The sequence below is a fragment of the Neoarius graeffei genome, chromosome 6 (assembly GCF_027579695.1).
Source record: "Neoarius graeffei isolate fNeoGra1 chromosome 6, fNeoGra1.pri, whole genome shotgun sequence".
Classification (NCBI taxonomy): Eukaryota; Metazoa; Chordata; class Actinopteri; order Siluriformes; family Ariidae; genus Neoarius; species Neoarius graeffei.
This window is the reverse complement of record NC_083574.1, coordinates 84,943,458-84,969,584: the sequence shown is the minus strand read 5'-3', so window position 1 is coordinate 84,969,584 and position 26,127 is coordinate 84,943,458. Positions and strand designations below refer to the sequence as shown.

Genomic DNA, 26,127 nt, shown 5'->3' with positions numbered 1-26,127 from the left:
GTAGTAGAGTAGCCAATAAATGCACAAGATTGCTCATATGCAGTGAATGTGGATAGAATAAGTTCAAGATATACACTATACAGAGGCATTGTGTGTTGAGCAACCATTGCAGGTCAAGAGAAATGTTTCTAATAACTTGCAATGTGGTAGCTATCAGTGTCATGCCCATCTTAGGACTGGTGATCCACATTAATTTATCTTCAGTCATTTTATCCTGGACAGGATTCTGGTTAATGTAGTGCTTATCCCAAGAACACTAGAGACAATGTGGGACTACACCCTGCATGGGATGCCAGGCCATGGCAAAGAGGCAATTCATTGCCTATCATGGTTTTCAGAGGGGTAAGAAAACTGGAATATCCATAGGAAATGCATTCAGACATGACATAGTGGCAACAATACGTGCTGCTGTACCGTGACACCCAGGACAGCATTAAATATGTGCGATATCTGCAAATCAGAAATATCAGTTTGGTCTTGATCACTGAAAACAAAAAGTAAAGGTTAAAAACATGTTGAGAACTGCAGTCAAGTCCTTCACCCAGAGAACCAAAGCTGTGTTTATGTGTTGGCAAGTCTCCATACTCAGCCAGCTTTGTAAATACAGAGGATTCCATAACATTCAACTAGGTCAGAATTTGGATTTTATTGAATCCAGCTTTGGGTGCATGGATTCCACTGTCTAAGACCATATACAGTACCATCAAACACTGGAAGCACAGCATATACCACCTGAATCTCTGGTGCCATTTCCAAGACTAGACAGTGGTCATGACCTTTAGTGAGCCTGAGCGGAAACGCAAGATCTTCCTCTTGAGTGCATGTGAGGCTTTGATCCTGACCATGGCAGTAGATGCATTCTGGGAAACAGAAGGCACATATGGGGGCACTTGCTGAGGCCAGACAAGACCCCCACTTTCATCTGAGTCACTTGACCTTGAGCTGGACCCTGGAGAGCATGTCTCACTCAGACTGGAGTCAGATCCATCTCCATCTCCATCAGTTCCTCTGGCATTCATTTCATTCCCAAAGTGATGGTCCTGCTCGGTGTATTTAGAACATGAATGTGGCCTGATTTGAAATGGTAGGCATGTATCTCTCAACAGTCGTTCCTCCGCTCTGAGCACCGTCGCCTTCTCTTCTTGACTGAGGTTTGCTGTGGCGCTCCAGAGTCTCTGACTGGACACATAATCTTCACTGAAGCAATGCATCTCCATATCCCGCCCCAGTGTGTCATATCCGTGCTCTGGTTTGGTGGAGAAACCTTGGAATTGGAAACTGCCTTCTGATCGAGACTGGTTGGTTGTCTTTGCATGCCTTTGCCCAGCTGATGACCAGCTTTCCTCCTGATACAGTCCAGGTAAAGGCAGTTGATGTGCCAGTTCCAGAGATGTAGGTTCCCAGTCTTGTTTGGAAGAATCAGAGGGTAAAGGTGAAGAAACACAGGGACGATGAAGACAATGTGAATCTATATCAGCAATGATGGTGGATGACTCTATGGAGGAGCCTGGATCATTACCAGCCTGTGAGAATCGATCAGCCTCATTTCCCAGATAGTACCCATCTTGCGATGCCTCATCATTGAAGATTTTCCATTCCTGCCACTCTGAATTTTCTGCTTGTTCACAATAGTTTGAAGGATAAGCATGTCGTTCTTGCCAGCAATCAGGATCAGAACTGAGGACTTCTGTAGATGTGGGGGTTTGGTTGAGGCAATAGCGTTGTAGAAGACCCAAAATATAGGTCTCCACACGCATTGCTTGCTGAATGTCTTCTGCGCTGGGGCCTTCATCCAACTCCACAGTGGGACCTTGATGATCACAAGGGATTCCAATGTGGCCACCATCCTCATTTAAATTCGTAACGGGAACCATGTCAGGTCCATTCACGTCATCTCCATTTGGAGTTTGGCCTTTTGACCACAGAGTTCCATTGTCATCATCCTCATCATCTTCACTTCCTTCTGCAATGCCTTCTAAAGGGGGGTAGGGGGCAGAGAATGAACGGGGCAGAAAAGCACGCAAAGGTCGTGCTCTCTGACCCTCCCAGTCTGACATGCAGGCATCTTCTGGGAAAGGGGAAGCAAATTCAGTATCACCATGTATGTATGTATGTATGGATGGATGAATGAATAGATAGATAGAAAGACAGATATGATCATAAGGTTGAAAAACTGGCATTTTTTATGTTAGTGCACAATGCAGTTCTAATATACCTTACAAGGTATTTGAAAGAAACTTTTTGTTCTGATATTATTAAGAAACTAGATTATTCTGACAAATTATTTACACATGTCATATCATATGAATGTTGTGATTTATCAAAATACTTTTTTAGAAATTTCATTTTGAAGGCATATCTGTGATATGATAAAAATAAACAAACAAACCATAGACCATGCAGCTCGACTAAACTTATCTGTATACACATTTAAATATCACCATATAATGGACATTGTTATAAATCTGAGGTACAGTGGTGCTTGAAAGTTTGTGAACCCTTTAGAATTTTCTATATTTCTGCATAAATATGACCTAAAACATCATCAGATTTTCACACAAGTCCTAAAGGTAGATAAAGAGAACCCAGTTAAACAAATGAGACAAAAATATTATACTTTGTCATTTATTTATTGAGGAAAATGATCCAATGTTACATATCTGTGAGTGGCAAAAGTATGTGAACCTCTAGGATTAGCAGTTAATTTGAAGGTGAAATTAGAGTCAGGTGTTTTCAATCAACGGGATGACAATCAGGTGTGAGTGGGCACCCTGTTTTATTTAAAGAACAGGGATCTATCAAAGTCTGATCTTCACAACACATGTTTGTGGAAGTGTATCATGGCACAAACAAAGGAGATTTCTGAGGACCTCAGAAAAAGCGTTGTTGATGCTCATCAGGTTGGAAAGGGTTACAAAACCATCTCTAAAGAGTTTGGACTCCACCAATCCACAGTCAGATTTTGTACAAATGGAGGAAATGCAAGACCATTGTTACCCTCCCCAGGAGTGGTCAACCAACAAACATCACTCCAAGAGCAAGCCGTGTAATAGTCAGCGAAGTCACAAAGGACCCCAGGGTAACTTCTAAACAACTGAAGGCCTCTCTCACATTGGCTAATGTTAATGTTCATCAGTCCACCATCAGGAGAACACTGAACAACAATGGTGTGTATGGCAGGGTTGCACGGAGAAAGCCACTGCTCTCCAAAAAGAACATTGCTGCTCATCTGCAGTTTGTTAAAGATCACGTGGACAAGCCAGAAGGCTATTGGAAAAATGTTTTGGGATGGATGAGACCAAAATAGAACTTTTTGGTTTAAATGAGAAGCGTTATGTTTGGGGAAAGAAAAACACTGCATTCCAGCATAAGAACCTTATCCCATCTGTGAAACATGGTGGTGGTAGTATCATGGTTTGGGCCTGTTTTGCTGCATCTGGGCCAGGACGGCTTGTCATCATTGATGGAACAATGAATTCTGAATTATACCAGTGAATTCTAAAGGAAAATGTCAGGACATCTGTCCATGAACTGAATCTCAAGAGAAGGTGGGTCATGCAGCAAGACAACAACCCGAAGCACACAAGTCGTTCTACCAAAGAATGGTTAAAGAAGAATAAAGTGAATGTTTTGGAATGGCCAAGTCAAAGTCCTGACCTTAATCCAGTGGAAATATTGTGGAAGGACCTGAAGCGAGCAGTTCATGTGAGGAAACCCACCAACATCCCAGACTTGAAGCTGTTCTGTACAGAGGAATGGGCTAAAATTCCTCCAAGCCGGTGTGCAGGACTGATCAACAGTTACCGGAAACATTTAGTTGCAGTTATTGCTGCACAAGGGGGTCACACCAGATACTGAAAGCAAAGGTTCACATACTTTTGCCACTCACAGATATGTAATATTGGATGATTTTCCTCAATAAATAAATGACCAAGTATAATATTTTTGTCTCATTTGTTTAACTGGGTTCTCTTTATCTACTTTTAGGACTTGTGTGAAAATCTGATGATGTTTTAGGTCATATTTATGCAGAAATATAGAAAATTCTAAAGGGTTCACAAACTTTCAAGCACCACTGTAGTAGGAGGTGTTTTTTTCATTTTCTATAACAGCAGCTCTGACAATACATTCCAGCCGCAAAGCAAATCACAGGTGTATATTAATGCATTTGCTCTAATGCATTATTGCTTTTTTAGTAACAGATCATTTAAAGGACTTGTACAGTGGACATGCCATATCAGCAGATTATAAATGTGTTGTTAGTTAACACAGAAAAATGTATAATCATTGAAATGGGGATCCATACCGTAAGTGCTAAAGAAGGCAACTGGACTTGCTTGAAATCCTTGAAGATGTTTCACCTCTCATCCGAAAGGCTTCTTCAGTTCTGTCTGATTAGTGCGAAGTTCCAGGTATACATAGTTTTCACTGACGTCACGGCATTCCGGGGAAAGCCCTCCAGCCGCCATCTTGTTGGTCAAACAAAACGGACCATCGCCATTACTGGCTATGTTATCTCGGACGAATTTATGAAGTTATATGGTCAGTTTTCTAAAATAAAGATCAATGTCGGCAAAATCAAGCAAACAGAAGTATATAGATACATTAGACGACATCTCACGACAACGGTATGCAGCCAAACTAGCCTTGATTGGGGGAATTGACCCCTACGAAGTGGACAAAGATGCATTTTCAAGTGACTATGCAGGGCTGCCAAAGCCTGAAACTGCCAAAGCCTGCTCCAAAGCCTGAAACTGACTTCATCAAAGTTTAAAGGCTGTCTGATATACAACTTTATATATTCTAGCATTAAATAGACTGTTGAATGTTATGCAACTGTAATAAGTTGATTAAACACAAATCAAATCGCAGCTTTCCGATTTACTGTTTTTTTCTCATCTTTATATTTCCTATGTTTCATGGACTGTAACGGATTTGCTTATTTAGTAATTTTAATACAGAATTTACTTTGAAATTATAATCAGACACTCCAACGCCCCCCCCAAAAAAAAAAATCGGATCTGCGCGATTCAGCCGTGAAAAAGGCGGCATCCGCCAAAAGGCACGCTGTTTGCATCCCTGCATACAGAATAGACCTAAAATGTTTTTCAAAAATGACCCTTGCATGAGTGAAGTGACAAGTGTCAAATAGAAACGTGACAAACGAGCGATATTAAGTGTACATTACAATGTAAACGTACACTCAGCGGTTCCAGTTAGGCATTCTCCAGAGATTGTTTACACGATGTTTTGGTTTCCAAAAACAAACTTAAACACAATTGATTGTTTATTTAAACAACTTACCACTTATAAAATGATCGGAGCAGACTTTGCTGTGTTTGGAAGGCTGATAATCCTTGCGGTTGATTCTTGCAAGCCATAGATTTCTCCTTTGTATGCTGAGTTTCTTTGTTTGCTCGCCTTCGTGCTCCCATACAGTGGGAATTCCATAAAAGCTCTGCTTGACGTCATCATCTGACCTATTACGACAGCCGTGAATACAACAGGTGTGCACCATTGCTAGCTTTAAATAGCCTGCTTGGGTTCTTTTGAAGACTTTGTACTCGCGCGTTACAATGTGTGCTCAGTGACCCGTATGGTAAGCTTGACCCACAAGATGGCCACCACTAGGGAATCCCCGACTCTGTGACATCATGTGCAAACTATGTATTTATCCTCTAGTGGACCAAAAGCAACCCTAAGGAGAGTCGTTGAGGTCAAATGAGTCACTGATCCTCTCAGCCATCCTGTAGGTTGTTAGGGTCACTGGAGGCCGGGTGTGAACGGTATTAGCAGCCTAGAGGGTCGTTAGGATGATCTGTGGGTCACTGGCTCTCCCCACTAGTCAGACAGAACCAGGCTTGTAGTACTCGAGTCCCGGACTTGGACTCGAGTCCAATTCGTGCCCTAATTTTAAGGATTTGTGACTCAACTTGGACTTGAGCATTGATGACTCGGACTTGGACTCAGACTCATGCATTAACTGCATTCGGACTTGTAAATTGGAGGTGAGGGGACTGATTTTTTCTTTATTTTTTGTGACACGCCATAATAATTTGGCATAAGATATTTATATCTACATTAATTTTGTACTAATTTCATGCAAGAGTGTCACACCTGTGCGTCTTGGTGCATGCATCAGATTGACTCTCAGGTGCTCTGGACAGCGCGCATGCCAAGCGGACTCTTGCACACACACCATAAACGACTCACACCTGCACAGGATTAAAGTGCAATCAGCACGCCGATATAAAAACTGAAAATGCACTGACTTTGCGAAGTATTGAGTTGCTTTGCTGACACATTACTGAGCCTCATTTCCTTGTTTGGTTTCCTGATCCCTGATTTCCTGTTTCTCGTCTTTGATTCTGCCGAGTCTACGATAGCCTGTTTGTGCCTTGCTCGACCTATTGTCTTTTTCACTGTTTTACAATTTTGCCTGCCATTCTGGATTGTTTACCATCTTCACTTGTATTAATAAAAACACCTTCTTTACTTACATCCGTCTCCCAACCATCTCTGACAGAATACTTCACACTTCCTGATAAAGAGAAGCACATAAAGAGAAGTTCATATGTCATGTTCAGGAACAAACTAATGTTAATGGCGCTAAAACAGCCACCGTCAAATGGTACGGCTGGAGTGTTGGACTCAGACTTGACTCGGATCAATAGCGGACTCGACTCGGACTCAACTTGAAATTTTTTTATTGACTTGGACTTAACTAGGACTTGAACACCGGGGGCTTGAGACTGGACTCAAGGTTTAGTGACCCAACTACAACACTGGATAGAACTGAAGAAGCCTTTTGGATGAAAGGATTTCAAGCAAGTCCAGTTGCCTTCTTTAGCACCTACAGATTACAATGACCTGGATGACTGAGAATCTTCACAGACATTGAAATGGGGAATTTTTCTGTTAGGAAACATTTATATAACATTTATGGACGGAGTCTTCAGGACAAAGGACTTTGCAGTTTTTCAGTTCAAGTCTTAAACTCAAGAGACAGAAAAAGAAAGGCGGGTGAAGAGCTGTTTATAGCTGCTGTAACAAGAGCTAATTTGTTTCACAGATGTTCCACAGCATTAAATTTAACTATAAATGGATAAAAATGATGTATGATGTGTCATTTTTTTTAAAATTAATTAATTAAAAAAACAATAGTTGGCAAATTGCTGTAGTATTACAGGAATTATCATCAAACCCTTCAGGACATGCTATTATAAGAAAATAATCTACTTTACACCACCCCATAATTGAGTAGTTTCCCATAATAGCACACTGAGTACTGTTTTTTTCTTTATTTCAACATTATGAAAGACTGACTACAAACAGATTATTACCAAAGACGATTAAAAAAAACAGCTACTTTTAGAGTCATCGTAATCAATGAGTTCAATCATGAGTATAAAGGATGGATGAGTGAAGTATTGACTGACCCGCTGATCTGCCTCTGTGGCTGTAGAAAGAAAGACTGGGAGAAGATCTTGAGTGTCTCAGAGGGGACTGAATCTCATTCTGCTCGTATAAACCTGAGGACAAATACAATCATAGATGTGATTTCAAACGATTACACAATGACCATAAAGAGCATGAAGGTGCAGTATATAGTGCTCCAGAGAAACAGCTCAGAGGAACGTACTGACTAAAGTGGTGTTCACATGAAGCATGTTTTCCTCACTGTTTATGTAACCTACAATCAAATCACTTTCTTTAAATCCTCTGATGAGGCAAATCTCATCAAACCTTGAAAAACAAGTGAACATAACAGAGATGTTAATCAGAAGTTAATCAATCTTCTGAAACACAAAGGAGCAGTTTGGGACTGAATAATTATTGCGTGTATCGAGCAAGTCTTGTAGTTTATTCCAGTTTATACCAGTGTGCTACTGAATTCTCTAACTGATTTCTTCAGAAGGTGTTGATTCATTTTCTTTAATAACAGTTCAGGCAGTCATTCTGGACGGAATGAAAATCACAGATTAATGACGAAGAGATCCTCCAGATGAGTTATTCTCAAACTTATTTTTAGCAAAAGTACCGGTAGTCGCAGATTTCAAAAATCAAGTTTTCATTTTCAGAGACCAAATTGTGTTTAAGAAAAATTAATTTTCTATAAAATGTCAAGTGGGCTTCCTGCGGTGGTGACGCATGCGATGACATCAGGTAGCGGTCGCACACGCATCAGGTACGTTGCACATGCGCAGGTCGAAGGTCGCGCCAACGTAAACAACAAACATGGCTGCCTCCAGTGAGTTTATGCCGAGATTCAATCTCATCGACAAAAGTTAACACTTAGTTTGGAATTTTTTGATGAAGGATATTTAACAGTTATTCCACAAAATCGAGTCGTACATGAGCTGATGAGGCACGTAGCGCTGAATTGGCTCTAATCCATGTACAATGAGATTGAGTGGCATAACTGTTTTATTCTATCCACAGTCACTGGATTTTAAGAAACAGAGCACTTTTATTTTTATTTTTTGCAAATTTGCTCAATAAAAACGTCATACAAAACATCCAACAAAATCGTTTCCGCTTAGAATGTAAATAAACCGGTGAAATGACAGGAGCAGTTTGTGGAAAAATGCAATAATAATAATTCTTTTTAAAAAAAGATACGTTCTAACCATCAAATATTTTCATTCCATATTTTGTTGCTTTTTTTGCATTTTTGGGGGTTTTGTTTTCGAGTAGTTTTTATTTCGTCCTCAGTTGATTCAACAACACGCTCCGCCATTTTGTTTTTCTCGACTCATGGTATATGAGCTGATATCCTAGTAGTAGAGTAGACAATCAGAGTGCACAATTGTTCATATCCAGTGAATGTAGACAGGATAAAAATCTAATATAGCATTCATTGAGAGGCTCTGGTTGAAATTATGGGTTCTCTTCGGTAACTGGCAAAGTACTATTTTCTTCAGGGCTGCACCCCACACAAAATAATAAATGAATAAAACACACCACCTCATCAGGGGTTATTTTCTGTTAACTGCACAAGCCGTCATGTTTTATTCCTTACTTTTATTCCAAGTTCCAGTTCATTCAAAATGCAGCAGCAAGAGTCCTTACTAGAACTAGAAAATATGACATGACCACACCCTGTCTTATCCACACTGCATTGGCTCCCAATCAAATTTCGTATTGATTATAAAATACTACTATTGACCTACTATCGCTCCACAGTACCTGAGTGAACTTCTGCTCCTCTATGACCCGCCACGCCTACTTAGATCAAAAGGTGCAGGCTATCTGCTGGTACCTCGTATAGTGAAGGCTACATTAGGGGGCGGAGCCTTTTCTTACAAAACCCCACAGTTATGGAACAGCCTTCCAAGGAGTGTTTGGGAATCAGACACAGTCTCAGTGTTTAAGATGGCGGCGCGCACACACGCAGCGGCTTCCCTCTGTCCTGACAGAACGGTGTTTTCGTGGGTTTTTTTGTGTTTTAAAACAGTGTGTATCTGTTCGTCTTTGTCGCGTCCATTAGTCTCAAGGCGCACATACTCCCGTGAGTTTCTGCTCGACATCCGCAGAACTATATTCACGGATATAAATCCAGCGGATGCGGAAGTGCTATGCGGCTACGGTTTGCTCCGGAGGCCTGCTCAAGCACCGACCCCCACTCCTGCATCCAGCCCGCAGTGGAAGCGCCACAGGCGGAACATGCGGAAGCAGAAAAGAGGCAAACGCGGAGGTATCCGAGCTAGGCTAGCGGCTATCCGTCACCGGCCGGCTATCCCTACCATCACTCTGGCCAACGTACGCTCGCTGGACAACAAGCTGGATTATGTCCGCCTGCTCCACTCATCTTTTAAGTCTGTGAGTGAGTGCTGTGTCCTTGTGTTTGTGGAAACATGGCTTAACGACAACGTCCCGGACTGTGCCATTCAGCTAGCCCGGCTAACATGCTACCGGTCAGACAGAGCGCTAGTCGAGGGGGGGAAGACTTGTGGCGGAGGACTCTGTGTTTACATCAGTGATGCCTGGTGCCGCGATGCTGTTGTGGTCTGCAAACACTGCTCACCTCTGGTGGAGTTTATGATTATTAAGTGCCGGCCATTCTACCTGCCGAGGGAATTTACAGCCATATTGCTGGTAGCATTATACATCCCTCCCGGCTCCAATAACAACAAGAGTGAAGCACTGAATGAACTCTATCAGCACATCAGTGAGCAGCAGACAGCCCACCCAGATGCTTTCCTCATCCTGGCTGGGGATTTCAATCATGCAAACCCCAAAAGTGTGTTTCCAAAACTCTATGGACATATCAACTTTCCCACACGTGGAAACAATACTCTGGACAATGTTTACACCATGCATAAAGACACCTACAAAGCCCTACTCCTCCCCCACCTTGGGGTCTCAGATCACTCCACTGTTATGCTAATGCCAGCATACAGGCCGCTGGTTAAAGTCACCAAACCAGCTAAAAAGCAGATACATGTGTGGCCAGAGGGGTCATCAGAGGCACTCCAGGACTGTTTTTCCACCACTGACTGGAGCATGTTCAGACAGGCGGCCACCTATAACAACACCACAGATCTCCAGGAGTACACGGAGACCGTCACTGCCTACATGAGGAAGTGCATGGACAACGTTACGGTCACCAAAACCGTCTCCATTCGGGCCAATCAGAAGTCATGGCTGACAGGGGAAGTCTATAGGCTCCTGTGGGCTCGGAACGCCACCTTCAGAGCTGGGGATGAGGTGGGCCTGAGGACAGCTAGGGCCAATCTGTCACGAGGCATCAGGGTGGCTAAGAGACAGTATTCCAGGCACATTGCTGACCATTTCAACGACAGCAGAGACACCAGGAACCTGTGGCGGGGGATTCAGACCATCACAGACTACAAGCCCTTGCCACAGACCTGCGACAACTCCACATCTCTGCTGAATCAGTTGAATGACTTCTTCGCTCGCTTTGAGGCAGACAACAACACCAAGGCACAGAAGACCCCACCACCTCCCGGCAACCAGGTGTTGATGCTGTCCCCAGACAGCGTGAGGAGAGCTCTCATGATGACAAATGCGCGATAAGCCCCGGGTCCTGATAACATTCCTGGTCGTGTCCTGAGAGACTGTGCCGAGGAGCTCACAGATGTCTTTACAGACATCTTCAACATCTCGTTGAGCCAGGCTGTTGTCCCCACGTGCCTCAAAACCACCACCATCATCCCGGTCCCGAAGAAGCCATCTCCCTCCTGCTTCAATGACTACCGCCCGGTCGCCCTCACTCCCATCCTCATGAAGTGCTTCGAGCGGCTAGTCATGAGGCATATCAAGTCTGCCCTCCACCCCCACCCTGGATCCTTTCCAGTTTGCATATCAGTCCAACTGTTCGACCGATGACGCCATCTCCACTGCCCTCCACTCAGCCCTCACCCACCTCGAGACAAAAGACTCGTATGTCAGAATGCTGTTCATAGACTTTAGCTCAGCATTCAACACAATCATTCCTCAGCAGCTCATTCACAAACTGGACCAGCTGGGACTCAACACCTCCCTGTGCAACTGGCTGCTGGACTTCCTGACGGGGAGACCACAGACTGTACGGGTCGGCAGCAACTCCTCCAGCACCATCACACTGAACATGGGGGCCCCCCAAGGATGTGTGCTAAGCCCCCTCCTCTTCACTCTGCTGACCCACGACTGCACACCAACATCCAGCTCAAATCTCTTCATTAAGTTTGCGGATGACACAACTGTGGTGGGTCTCATCAACAATGGCGATGAGACAATCTACAGGAGTGAGGTGAGCCACTTGGCCATGTGGTGCAAGGACAACAATCTCCGTCTGAACGTGAAGAAGATGAAGGAGATTGTTGTGGACTTCAGGAGAGAGCACACCCAGCATGCTCCACTATCTATCGACGGTGCTGCAGTGGAGAGGGTGAGCAGCACCAAGTTTCTGGGTGTGCACATCTCTGAAGACCTGTCCTGGAGCAACAACACTGCATCACTGGCCAAAAAAGCCCAACAGCGTCTGTACTTCCTCCGCAAACTGAGGAGAGCAAGAGCCCCGGCCCCCATCATGCACACATTCTACAGAGGCACCATCGAGAACATTCTGACCAGCTGCATCACCATGTGGTACGGCGCCTGCACCGTGTCCTGCTGCAAGACTCTGCAGCACATCGTGAGAGCAGCTGAGAGGATTATTGGTGTCTCTCTCCCTTCTCTTATGGATATTTATAACTCCCGCCTCACCCACAAAGCCATCAGGATTGCAGGTGACCCCACCCACCCATCTCACAGCCTCTTCAGTCTGCTGCCGTCGGGGAGGAGACTGCGGAGTCTCCGGGCCAAAACCAGCAGGCTCAAGAACAGTTTCTTTCACCAGGCAGTCAGGAGGCTCCTGAGAGTTTTTTTCTTTGTTGTTTGTTTTTTGTTTTGTTTTAAACGGGGTAAAGCCTTTACAAAAAACAAACAAAGAAAAATCTCATATATATACTAACCCTGATTAACCTGTATACCCTGTATGCCCCCACATTTTGTATGCTGCTGAATCTGTCCTTTTTTCAGTAGCTTTGTATAAACAATAACCGCTAAATGTAATGCAATGTTATGTAAGGTGATCGCCTAGGCATTCTCATTGTGAAAAGTAAGTCACATGTACATGGACTGGCATTTAATGTTGTATTTGTTCCTTTCTATTTGTTTTTTGTCTGTTCATATTCTTTTTGGGGGAGTAAAGTCAGTTTAAAAATGCCGTTAAATGGCCTATAGGCCAAGTTTAATGACCTTGAGGTTATCAGAGGTCATATGTCGTTTTACAAATGAAAAATGAATTCAGCACCCAAACATTTAACAAACAAGGCCATTTGCTAACTTCATTAATCATTTTAGTACATTTCATTCCTTAGAAAGCTGAGAAACTGGGTTCAGCTGAGACGTTTACAGGCCCAAAGTTCAATGACCTCTAGAGGTCAACAGAGGTCAGAAAGAGCTCGGCATATTGCAGATTTGAATTCGGCACACCCAACTTGACAAAATAAGACTGTTTGCCGACTTTGTCTCAAAAATGCCTTTAACTCCTTAAATAAGCACTTTTTTGAATTTTGGTACCAGTCTAATATGATCGAAGTTTGATTTACAAAAGGCTAAAAATGATAAAAAAGATGCATTTTAAGTCACTCTAAAACTACACAATGCATGTTCATGCCTCTAGAGGGAGTACCTGAGCTTGACACACTGTCCAGGTTGTCCTCTGTGTTGGACTCCATGGTCAACTCACTGAGCTGCTCCTGCAGTACCATCATCACACCACCGGGGGCATCCTGGAGCTGCTTCTGAAAAACACATTATGAAGTTGGGAGATTAGTCTCAGGGTTCGCAGTCCTAGTTTTCAGTCCAAATGTTTCACCAAATTTAACAAATCTGATGACATTTTTCCCCTCCAACACTAATATTTTATATAAGCTGCATCAGACAGTGGACCTGGCACCAGGAATCAAAAAGGCTCTGAGCATCTTCCACTGATTTAACACACACACACACACACATACAGGACCAGTCAAAAAAATGGATGTTTCTCTTTACTTAGTTGTTTGGTTCTTGACATAATATGGATTACTACAGTTGTGGATGGAATAGGGCTATTTTATTTATTATTTGTATTTTTATTATTAACTATTTACTGTTTGATCTCAAACGCATAAACAGTGTGGGAAATAAGGAATTTTAAGCAGACTGTCACAGGACAGACGAGGCTGAAATGTTGTCTGTCCGTCCAAATTTCAGCTGTCTGAATGACGGGCCAAAGGCTCAAAACAATGTGACCGGGGGTCCGGGGCCCACCTTTGGGCCCCAGAAGCTGAAGGGCTTCAGATGCCTGGAGATGGCTTCTCAGCTATTTCCAGGCACATTTTTGTTATCTTCAAAGGCCAAATTACCCAAGACATTAGATGCTAATTACACTACAAACTGAATCTAATTTGCAAGAAAACGTCAGAAGATTCAAGAAAAATATGCTTAAAGTTCTACCCAAGAAAACAGTAGGGGACACAGGTCAGTTCCATGTCTAGAAAAGTGTTATATATATATAAAACCCTTGTATGGTGTTTGGGTCTGTGGGACCCGTTTTCATTTTTTATCAAAGGAACAATGATACGATTAATTATTTTTTCAAACTCAGACTGATTGGCCTTGGCTCATTTTCTGTGAAGAACATATATCAGAACACATTTCCGATGACCACACACACACATTTATATTACATACAGGATGTTCGGGTCCACTGGACCTGAGGCTAATAAAAGTGTGTACCTTCACTCTGTCCTCCTCCTGTCTGGGCCTGCTGTTAGTGTGTGTGTGTGTGTGTGTGTGTGTGTGTGTGTGTGTGTGAGTTTTGTGTTTCTGCCCCTGCCGTTCAAGCACCGACAACTGTCTGCTCTCACATTCCTACGCATTTTACCCTCTGTCTTGCAGGAACCAAGACAGAAATTCCCATAAATTGGGGGCGGGACACAATAAATATAACTTTTCCAATGTGGTTCCTTATCACAACTGATCAAGATGGCCAAAAGATTCTCTGCTCAGATGGGCTTGCAAATGATTTTGGAAGAGAGAGAAGCTTTAGATGATGATGTAGAGGAAGACGTTTCAGAATGTGAGGATCACCCATCTCATCTCATCTCATTATCTCTAGCCGCTTTATCCTGTTCTACAGGGTCGCAGGCAAGCTGGAGCCCATCCCAGCTGACTACAGGCGAAAGGCGGGGTACACCCTGGACAAGTCGCCAGGTCATCACAGGGCTGACACATAGACACAGACAACCATTCACACTCACATTCACACCTACGGTCAATTTAGAGTCACCAGTTAACCTAACCTGCATGTCTTTGGACTGTGGGGGAAACCGGAGCACCCGGAGGAAACCCACGCGGACACGGGGAGAACATGCAAACTCCACACAGAAAGGCCCTCGCTGGCCCCGGGGCTCGAACCCGGACCTTCTTGCTGTGAGGCGACAGCGCTAACCACTACACCACTGTGCAGCCCACGTTTAAATCTAATTGGAAAAATGAGAAAAAAGAAAGCTGGTTCAAACTTCCATTCAGTGATCTCAGGTTATTATGCAAGATAATACAGGACCAGTCAAAAGTCTGAACATGCCTCCTAATTCAATTTTTTTCTTTATTTTTATTAATTAAAAGACACTTCTTCATGTCTTAAAGTAATGATGAATGTCATTTCTCTTTACTTAGTTGTTCGGTTCTTGACATAATACTGTATGGATTAGTACAGTTGTGGATGGAATAGGGCTATTTATAATAGATGATTGTTATTATTTACTATTTACTGTTTGATCTCAAACGCATTAAGAAGGCAAGAAACTCATCCACTAATTAACTTTTGACGAGGCACTGCTGTTAATTGAAAAGCATTCCAGGTGATGACCTCATGAAGCTGGGTAAGATAATGCCAATAGTGTACAAAGCATCATCAAGGTAAACACTGCATACTTTGAAGAATCTAAAATATTATGTTATATACACACACATTATATTATTATACATTATATATTATATTATATTATATACACACACATACATATATATATATACATATATATATATATATATATATATATATATATATATATATATATATATATATATATACACACACATTTAGCACTCTTTCTTATCCTGTGTCTTATTATACACTGAATTAGTGAATGTGATCAAAGGAAAATCCATCATGAGGATCATTGGGAGGCAGAAAATCAAATGTTGCTCTGCAACCTCAATAAAGCGATGCATAATTTATTAACCTTCTCAATCCCACACTGGCAAATTAATGGAGCTCCTGTGGCTGAATGGAAACAAGGTATTTAAACCAATAATTCTGGAAATGATGAATTGTGCATGCTGTAAAAACAAACAAACTTCTTTCTTTCTTTCAGTATGATTTAGCTTAAAACAATTCCCATGATCATTAATTTTCCAGCTGCTTGTCCAGTAATTTATCCATCCATCGATCCATTATCCTTAACCACTTATCCTGTACAGGGTCATGGGTAAGCTGGAGCCTATCCCAGCTGACTATGGGCGAGAGGCAGGGTACACCCTGGACAAGTCACCAGATCATCACACGGCTGAGACATGGAGACAAACAACCATTCACACTCACATTCACACCCACGGTCAATTTGGAGCCACCAGTTAACCTAACCTGCATGTCTTTGGACTTTTATTTTATTGACATTATTTTTAACATGATACAGTGACACCGGATTAAACTCACTTACGTACTTGTGGTATAGGCGGCACGGTGGTGTAGTGGTTAGCACTGTCGCCTCACAGCAAGAAGGTCCGGGTTCGAGCCCCGGGGCCGGCGAGGGCCTTTCTGTGTGGAGTTTGCATGTTCTCCCCGTGTCCGCGTGGGTTTCCTCTGGGTGCTCCGGTTTCCCCCACAGTCCAAAGACATGCAGGTTAGGTTAACTGGTGACTCTAAATTGACCGTAGGTGTGAATGTGAGTGTGAATGGTTGTCTGTGTCTATGTGTCAGCCCTGTGATGACCTGGCGACTTGTCCAGGGTGTACCCCGCCTTTCGCCCATAGTCAGCTGGGATAGGCTCCAGCTTGCCTGCGACCCTGTAGAAGGATAAAGCGGCTACAGATAATGAGATGAGATGAGATGAGATGAGACGTACTTGTGGTATAGGCGGCACGGTGGTGTAGTGGTTAGCACTGTCGCCTCACAGCAAGAAGGTCCGGGTTCGAGCCCCGGGGCCGGCGAGGGCCTTTCTGTGTGGAGTTTGCATGTTCTCCCCGTGTCCGCGTGGGTTTCCTCTGGGTGCTCCGGTTTCCCCCACAGTCCAAAGACATGCAGGTTAGGTTAACTGGTGACTCTAAATTGACCGTAGGTGTGAATGTGAGTGTGAATGGTTGTCTGTGTCTATGTGTCAGCCCTGTGATGACCTGGCGACTTGTCCAGGGTGTACCCCGCCTTTCGCCCGTAGTCAGCTGGGATAGGCTCCAGCTTGCCTGCGACCTTGTAGAATAGGATAAAGCGGCTAGAGATAATGAGATGAGATGAGATGAGACGTACTTGTGGTATAGTCGTAAAACTTGTGTAATGTTATATTTACTGTAATTTCAGGTCTACAGTATGACATATCTCAGTCTTAGACACTGAGTTTCAATTCCACCGAACTGTTTATTGCTATCTAAAAGCACCGACACAGCACAATAAAGGCTGTGTGAGAATGAGAAATGACTTTAAAATCTACAGCCTGCAGAATGATATGAAAACAGATTAGCCCATTATCTGTCTGAAACAATCTTTATCTACGTAAATCCTTGCTTTCAATCCTGATCGTTATGAACACACATGATGTCTCTGTCCTCAACAAACACATCACTCTAACTTCACTGGGTTCATTTAGTTCAGTCTGAATTTAAGAGCGTCTAAAATTAAACGTGACCATGACTGTATTAATGCTGACTTGCAGCCATGGCAACGTGTTTAAGTGATGGATGGATGGCAGAGAATGAAAGAGGAAGACAAAGAGAAAGAGACCGAGGAATGAGAAGCAAGAGTGAGACCTGGTCTTTGTGTGTTAATGATTTGTTTGTGGAATGGATTTTGCCAGGCTTGAGTCTTCTCAGGCTTCGATCCTTTTACAACTGAAATCAACAATTTAAACCAATACTGTGTTCCAGGAGAAGTGAAATTCAGTCTTGATGTTGCAATCAAAAGCAAACAGCCTGCGGCTCAGAGCTGCCCTCTGCTCCCTGAGAGACGCCTGAGGACTTATCCATAATTAATCTTCATCGGCTGTGTCAAGGTGCGCGAGCGCACACACACACACCACCACCACCACCACCAAGTTCCACCTCTAACACTGCCTCCACACACAAGCCTGTGTGGAGAACATCCTTCTCTATGGAGCAGAAACATGGACCATCATCAAGGAACTGGGAAAAAAAAAATCTTGACAATTTATTATGGCCAGGTTCTTGCCAGAACTGATAATCACATCATCAGTTTTTCTTTGGCTAATCAGACACAAGGTACACCACCACACTTGCCAGAGCAGTTGGGGGTTAGGTGCCTTGCTCAAGGGCATTTGAGCCAGTCCTGCTGGTCCAGGGAATCAAACCAGCAACCTTTTGGTCCCAAAGCAGTTTCTCTAACCATTTGGCCATGGGTTCCCCACATCTTGACCAAGCTATCGATTACATTACATTAAATGACATGGCATTTAGCAGATGCGCTTATCCAGAGTGACGTACAACGGGTACAAAAGTCAGGTACAAGAAGTGCTGAACTTCTAGACAAGAACGTTCTAGTGCCAACTGAACAAGTGTAAACAATACCTAGTGTAATATTCTGTTGCAGTATCAATACTCAAACAGCCAAGGAAACAAACCAACCATATAAAGTACAACTAAATAGAGAACTCAAACAGTTAACCCCAGGCTAGACTGTACACACCCTGGGTTGGCCTAACCGAAACACGGTTACACAGTGGGCAGGGAAGCAGGGGAGAGATGCAGTCTGAAGAGGTCAGGCTTCAGTCTGCACTTGAAGCTGGTCAGGGAGTCAGCCGTTCTGACCTCAATGGGAAGGTCATTCCACCACTGAGGAACCAGGACAGATGGCAGTCTTGAGTGGGCTGGACAGGAGCGGAGAGGAAGAGGGACCAGGCAACCAGTAGTAGCAGAACTACTGATGAAGGTACGGAACCTTTCTTGGAAAGACCACCCCACCAAATCTCAGATCTATGGAGAAATCCCTCCGATCTCCACCACTTTGGCACAAAGAAGAGGCTGGTTCTTTGGCCACTGCTTCAGAGCAAAAAAAATCAAACAAACAATCTCTGACATCATTCTTTGGAGACTACCTTGCCTGAAACAAGGAGCCAGACCGCTCACCTATCTCGACACCTTAGTCAGGGATACCAGACTACTCCTTGGTGAAGTAGGTACAGCTATAATGGACAAGATCCAGTGGCTAAAGATTGTGTCACAGATCTCAACATTAGTCACCTGATGATGATGACGAATGCTGACTCACTTGCATTCATTTACTTTTACCCATGTGTTGAATCAGTGATTAAGGCTCTAGGCTACTAACCATCCACTTAACTTTCATCTACTCAGCTGAGTTGGAAGTCCATCCAGCCATTATCCATCGCTGTTTATCCTGTGCAGAGTCGCAGGCAAGCTGGAGCCTATCCCAGCTGACTATGGGTGAGAGGCAGGGTACACCCTGGACAAGTTGCCAGATCATCACAGGGCTGACACATACAGTAGAGACAAACAACCATTCACACCTACGGTAAATTTAGAGCCACCAATTAGCCTAACCTGCATGCCTTTGGACTATGGGGGAAACTGGAACACCCGGAGGAAACCCATGCGGACAACATGCAAACTCCATACAGAAAGCCCCCTGTTGGCCTCGATCCCAGAACCTTCTTGCTGTGAGGCAACAGTGCTAACCACTACACCACTGTGCTGCCCAAGTTGGTAATCACATCGGGTAAAAGGATCTGCCAAATAACTAAAAGTAACTGCCCATTTCTGAATCAGTCCTGAGATCCTATGACACATTGAGGCTCAGAACGTACACCAATCAGACATGACATTAAAACCACTGATAGGTGATGGGAATAACGTTGATTATCACACTATAATGGCACTTGTCAAGGGGTGGGATATATCAGGCAGCAAGAGAACAGTCAGTTCTCAAAGTTGATGTGTTGAAAGCAGGAAAGAAATGGGCAAGCGTGAGGATCTGAGTGACTTTGACAAGGGGCCAAATTGTGTTGGCTAGACGACTGGGTCTATCTCCAAAACGGCAGTTATTGTAAGGTGTTCCTGGTATGCAGTGATTAGCACCTACCAAAAGTGGTCCAAGAACCAAGTGGTCCAAGGCTCATGGAGACCGAAAGCGAGCCCATCTGGTCCGATCCTACAGAAGGAGCTACTGTTGCACAAACTGCTGAAAAAGTTAATGATAGAAAGGTGCCAGAACACACAGTGCAGCACAGTTTGGTGTGTATGGGGCTGCATGGCTTCAGCACACGGGAGACCTAGATAATCGTATTAGACAGGTGGTTTTAATGCAATGGCTGAGCAGTGTACTGTGCTAATGAGCCAATTAAATTAATTATACAGGATTACATGACACTGCAATGTTGTAGGTGATGTAACACATTATAACTAATCTCCGTGTTTGCCTGAGGTAAACATTCACTCAGTAGGAGTTAATTGCGTCGTCTTTACTTGTCTTCCACGTGGAAATCTCTCTCATTTTACATAGAATCTTTAAACTATAAAAAAGAGGATATTAGATTGAGCCTTTTTGTCTAAGAATGTATACAGTCCTGTATCAGTGTTCGTGCTGTGCTGAGAATGAGCCGCCACTTGAATAATACCTGGTTAGTGCTGGCATCATTCTGCTGATGGATGGAGGAAAGAGTGGATGGCAAACTATAAATAGCAGCTCAGTAAAAATTGACAAAGTTTGCATATTTTTTTAACGCTCTGATAGAATATCAGGGTGTAATATTCAATGTGAAAAATGAGCCTTTTTTTTTTTAATTGTTAAGTTTTTAAGAGGTCAGAGTTGAAGAACAATGCCAGGAAGCAACTATACATTTCACATCTCAAGTTTATGTCATGAACACATATGGATCATATGTGGAAAACACATGAAAGTGCATTTCAGCATGTCAGCATGGGAACAGCGAAGGACTGGCAGCTCAGGGTGGACCTTGGAAAACAGCTAAAGTTCCCTGAAAACATCATGGAAACCAGCCTGAGACCAGACATCGTCCTACACTCAGAGTCTTCCAAGCAGGTCATCATGTTGGAGCTGACGGTGCCCTGGGAGGAGAGAATGGAGGAAGCCAGCGGGAGAAAGAGGGAGAAGTACGCCGAGCTGATGGAGGACTGCCGCAATAGGGGGTGGCGTGCAAGATGCTTGCCCATTGAGGTTGGGGGAAGGGGCTTTGCAGGGAAGTCACTCTGCAGGGTCTACAGTCTCCTAGGCATCACAGGGGCACGCAAGAGGAGAGCCATCTGCTCAGCTTCAGAGGCCGCTGAGAAAGCATCGCGATGGCTGTGGATACAGAGGGACAAGGCGTGGATGAGCGCTTCTTGGACACAGGCCGGGAACTGATCACTCCCCGTCGGGTCGCCTGGGTGAGGGGGTCTGAAGTTGAAAGACCCGAAACCCCCTGTGACCCCAGGTACTATCACTGATGATGTGTCCAGGATTCTGCATCACAAGATGTATCTAATAACTGTAAATGGATCATATGTGGAAAACACATGAAAGTGCATTTCAGCATGTTACTGTACGCACTAAAATGCATTTGAAGGAATCACGAGACATCTTGTGATCATGTGTGGAAAACGACTTTAAAGCAAATCACATTTTGAAAAAAAAAGAGAAAATGAAAGTAAAAAAAGCATATGTGAAAAGAAAATAAATAATAAAAAGTGCCACACATGTGGGTGGTGTAGTGGTTAGCACTGTCGCCTCACAGCAAGAAGGTTCTAGGTTCGAGCCCAGCAGCCAATGGGGCCTTTCTGTGTGGAGTTTGCATGCTCTCCCCGTGTCCGCGTGGGTTTCCTCCGGGTGCTCCGGTTTCCCCCACAGTCCAAAGACATGCAGGTTAGGTTAACTGGTGGCTCTAAATTGACCGTAGGTGTGAATGTGAGTGTGAATGGTTGTCTGTGTCTCTGTGTCAGCCCTGTGATGACCTGGCGACTTGTCCAGGGTGTACCCCGCCTTTCACCCGTAGTCAGCTGGGATAGGCTCCAGCTTGTCCGCAACCCTGTACAGGATAACTGGTTATGGATAATGGATGGACGGATAGATGGATGGATGGATGGATGGCCCCACATGTGGAAAAATAAATGTGAAAAGAAACTAATCATACAAAAAAGCCACATATGAAAAAAGAAAACAGAGAACCTGCTCTACATAAATTTGGATAAATTGAAATGTGAAAATAAATGAATAACATTTAAAAAAAATGTTTTCCCACATGTGGACACATATACAGTACTGTACATAAGTCTTGGCACCCTATTTCTTTTTCCATAGAAACTTTGTTATAGATTTCTATTTTCTGACTTCGCCATTATCGAGTCAGTACAAAAACATTTTAGAGGTCCAAACGTTCGTGTGTTGTTGTTTTTTCAGCACAAAATGAAATGTTACAGAAGGAGAAGAAAAAGTTTGTATCTGAGCAGCATATTACATAAAAGAGCACTTTCCAGATTAAAAAAGAAAACATACTGAAGGCTACTGGCAAAATTTTGGTCCAAAATGAAGAAACGAGTGTGACAGTCAAAGTGTCCAGAAGAACTGTGGCTGGTTCTGTAAGGTGCTCAGTAAAACCTACAGCTCATTTCCGCATAAAACTGCACTCACTGTACCTGAGCCGAAGCTAAGGGTCGTCTCACATCACATATTGACTTTGTTTCATTAATTATGACTGACTGTTTACTGTTTATAGTATTTTTTAATGTTGAAACATTTCATTTCATTATTTTAAAGCCATTTTGGTCTACAGCATTTTTTTTTTTACATGCACCTCAGACTTTTGCACAGTACTGCATATGTAAACAAACAAATAATGTGGGACTGGCACATGAAAATAGTCCATACATGTGAACTACATTAAAAAAAAGAAGTAAAATTTTCCTCCTTTTAAAAAAAGTGCGGCACGGTGGTGTAGTGGTTAGTGCTGTCACCTCACAGCAAGAAGGTCCTGGGTTCGAGCCCAGCGGCCGGCGAGGGCCTTTCTGGAGTGTGTGGTGTTTGCATGCTGTCTGCGTGGGTTTCCTCCGGGTGCTCCGGTTTCCCCCAAAGACATGCAGGTTAGGTTAATTGGTGGCTCTAAATTGACTGTAGGTGTGAACGTGAGTGTGAATGGTTGTTTGTTTCTATGTGTCAGCCCTGCGATGACCTGTACCCTGCCTCTCACCCATAGTCAGCTGGGATAGGCTCCAGCTTGCCTGCAATCCTGTAGAACAGGATAAGCGGCTGCAGATAATGGATGGGTGGATGGATGGAACACACTCTACCCTATCAGTGTGATGAGGTTTCCTGCGGCGCGTGCCTCTCACTACTCATTTGAGTGACGTGTCTCGAGCTTGGCTGCTTCAGGATCAAAGGGCTCGTGACTCCGGGGTGCGCGCCGTCCCACGTGAGTGAGAGTGACAGAGCGGAGCTCATTAATATTCCACTCCACGCGCCTTTTGTTTGATCCGCCGAAAGGGAGGCGGGGCCTTGTGGGAAAACAAAGGGGTGGGTTGTTTTTATTTGATTAGACATATGATTATTTAATTTCTCTCTCTCTCAAAAGCCCTGTATAGTGAAATGTTTGCAAGTGACGTCACAGTGCTGCACATGCTGGGGCCTTTTTTTTTTTTTTTCTCCAAATGAGTTGATTTTGCTCTTTTTTTTGATGTAAGACTGCTTGGGGATGTGTTCTGATGCTCATGATAGATTAGATTAGATTCACTTTATTCATCCCACATCGGGGAAATTCACGTGTTACAGTAGCAAGAAAATGTCAAACAGATAACAAATAAAACTGAAATAAAAATTAGACAAACGAAGGATTAAATACAAAGGGCTATTTGCATTATCTACCGTGAAAAAGTATAGAAAAATTGCCTCATTGAAAGGCTCGGAAAAATTGCACATTACAGGTAGACTCTGTATATATACACACACATATATACATAAATAATATTTATATATGCACACACACACACACACATACATATACAAACACAAATATAAGTATGCATAAAAATAGCTTAGGGCCTATATTATTGCACATCATAATTGCATCGATGAGAGATGGCAGAGGTAGTAGTGGTGAAGTAGTGCAAATTAAACGACAAACAGGTTATTGGTGCTACGTTACAAGTTGTGGGTGTTATACAGTCTGACAGCAGTACCTGCGGTACCTCTCCTTCTTACACCGTGGGTGCAGCAGTCTACTACTAAAAGATGCATATGTATATAGGTGTCCTTGTAAATCTGTGCTACGTGCAGGCCATTTGCAAAAGAAAAAAATATATATATATATATCAACTACATGCAACTTTTTATTTTATTTATTTTTAGTGATGACATGCTGATTGTTTAGGGACCTACTTGGATCATACAGGATCACAAGAAAGGAACAATGGGCCATTAAAATGGGTCCAAACTCCACCCCCATCCCAAAGACACATCAATTTCAGCTGTCAAATCACCTCACAGACTACAAAAGGGGCAGGAGATGCCATGCATTTCAACAAGACAGGAAATATCAAGCTTCAGTAAACCCTGATTGGATTCATGCACTGTCACATTTAAAATGCATTTTTCTTTTTTTCCAAAATGCGCAATCAGGCTTTCTTTACGCATGGGGAACAGATTACGCACATTACGCACCGGTATAGGCCAGGGTCAGCTTTTCATTCATTATGCAACCTTCATGCTTTATTCTGATGATGTGGATCCAGATGTTGCTCTACTGACCTGCTGCCATTTCAGGGTCTCCTCCTCCTCCTCCTCCTCCTCCTCTTCTTCTTCGGGTGCCAGGACTCCCAGCACGAGCCTCTCCTGTCTCTGTCTGGCGGTCTCCAGCTCCCACAGGCTGGACATGATGTCCTCCAGGAGCCCCTTACTGCGGCGTGTCATGTGCAGAGAAATTCCGCGCTGCATGACGACAGGACTCCAACAAAGCGCTGTCAAACAGATCTCATGCACACCAGCACCCTGTGTGTATAAACCTCATCCCCTTTCACTCCCCTTCAAACCCACAACCCAAAGCGTCTTGTTCACTTTCTTCGGCTTCTCCTCCACGTGAACTCGCACTGCTTCTCTCATCCACATGGATGGAGACTGAAGCCGACGCTCCCAGTCCACGGATGACATAAATATTCAGCTCAGGTCGCCTGCTATTGGGTGCGAACTCCTGCTGCAGTCATGAATATGCAAATTGACCCAGCGCGTCTCATTCCTATTGGCTAATCCGTGAAATTTGCATACAGCGCGTCAGACTCTGAGTTTTTCCTACCACGCGCATGAATGAACCAAGACTGTAGATATGGTGCATATATAGCCAAATATCAGCCTGTATAATTAACAATAAATATAAACAGATTAGATATGAAATCACTGTAATCTAATTATACAGGCAATTATTCATCAATCAGAGACCATTTGAAAAGGATAAACTCTTCCTAGATTGTTAACAACCGGACTCAGTGCGTCAAGATTGATAGTTTCTTATCACCCAACTATCTACTGGAATCTGGCGTCCCACAGGGTTCTGTTCTTGGACCAGTCTTATTCTGCCTTTACGTTGCACCATTGGAAGACATACCGGCAGTGGCGTGTACAGACATTTTGGGGGGCAAGTGCTCTGGGGGGGAAAGGGCACTTTTTTGTGCATGTGGAACACCTTATTATAAAAGTCTGAGATTTAACCCTCCTCGTGTGTTCGGGTCGCCACTGACCCGTTTTAGTTTTTAAAGGTGTAAAACAACCACTTAATGTTAATTTATTACATCAAGGCTTTTTGACTTTGCCAGGAATCTCTAGTTGAACAAAAGAGAAAAAGAAATTTTTGTTTTCCTAAATCTGAAAATGGTCTAGCAAAAAATATAATACTGATGTGCAGTTGTTTCTGTATGCGACGGGCTACTTCACGACAAAATAATTACAGCTTGGGCTTAGAGGGCAAACCATACATTTTCACTCGATTCACGTGTTACCTGGCTGGTGGGGCAGGGGAAGAGCTGACTGACTGCCCGATGTGTTGTCTGCGCTACGACAAGGCCGTGGCTTCCAGGACGCTATGCTGCTGCAACCTCACATTGAATGCACTGCACGCTTGTTCACGTGACAGAGCAAGAGAGACAGAGGTCCGGTGTGTGTGCGGAGGGGGCACACATCGGGACATTATTTTCACACACGCTTTTAATGCCATGGCTTTTCTAAAAGATCATGTTGACATTGGCCTCAGTAAACTGTAAAAAAAAAAAAATTCAAAAGGGCACTTTTTTGGACAGAGGGCAGAGGGGCAGGTGCTTGAGCACCACCTTGTATCTATCTGTGCACGCCACTGCATACCGGTATTTACATCT

General features: G+C 43.5%; 1 protein-coding gene across 1 annotated transcript; it reads right to left on the bottom strand.

Annotated features, from left to right (window-relative positions):
- Positions 1 to 758: 758 nt before the first annotated feature.
- LOC132888337 (uncharacterized) lies at positions 759 to 14,411 on the bottom strand. The gene is made up of 4 exons (XM_060924394.1): positions 14,400 to 14,411; positions 13,181 to 13,292; positions 7,440 to 7,532; positions 759 to 2,065 (listed from the first exon to the last, which is right to left on the bottom strand). Exons 1-4 carry the CDS (start codon positions 14,409 to 14,411, stop codon positions 759 to 761), a joined length of 1,524 nt encoding a protein of 507 aa, XP_060780377.1.
- Between the last annotated feature and the right edge of the window lie 11,716 nt (positions 14,412 to 26,127).

Excerpts from the sequence above, each read along its gene's own strand:
- LOC132888337 (XM_060924394.1), bottom strand. Across the intron at positions 7,533-13,180 it reads GGACAGTGTGTCAAGCTCAG|GTTTATACGAGCAGAATGAG; the intron begins GTACTCCCTCTA and ends ATTTGTCCTCAG. Across the intron at positions 2,066-7,439 it reads CCACAGAGGCAGATCAGCGG|ATGCCTGCATGTCAGACTGG; the intron begins GTCAGTCAATAC and ends CTTTCCCAGAAG.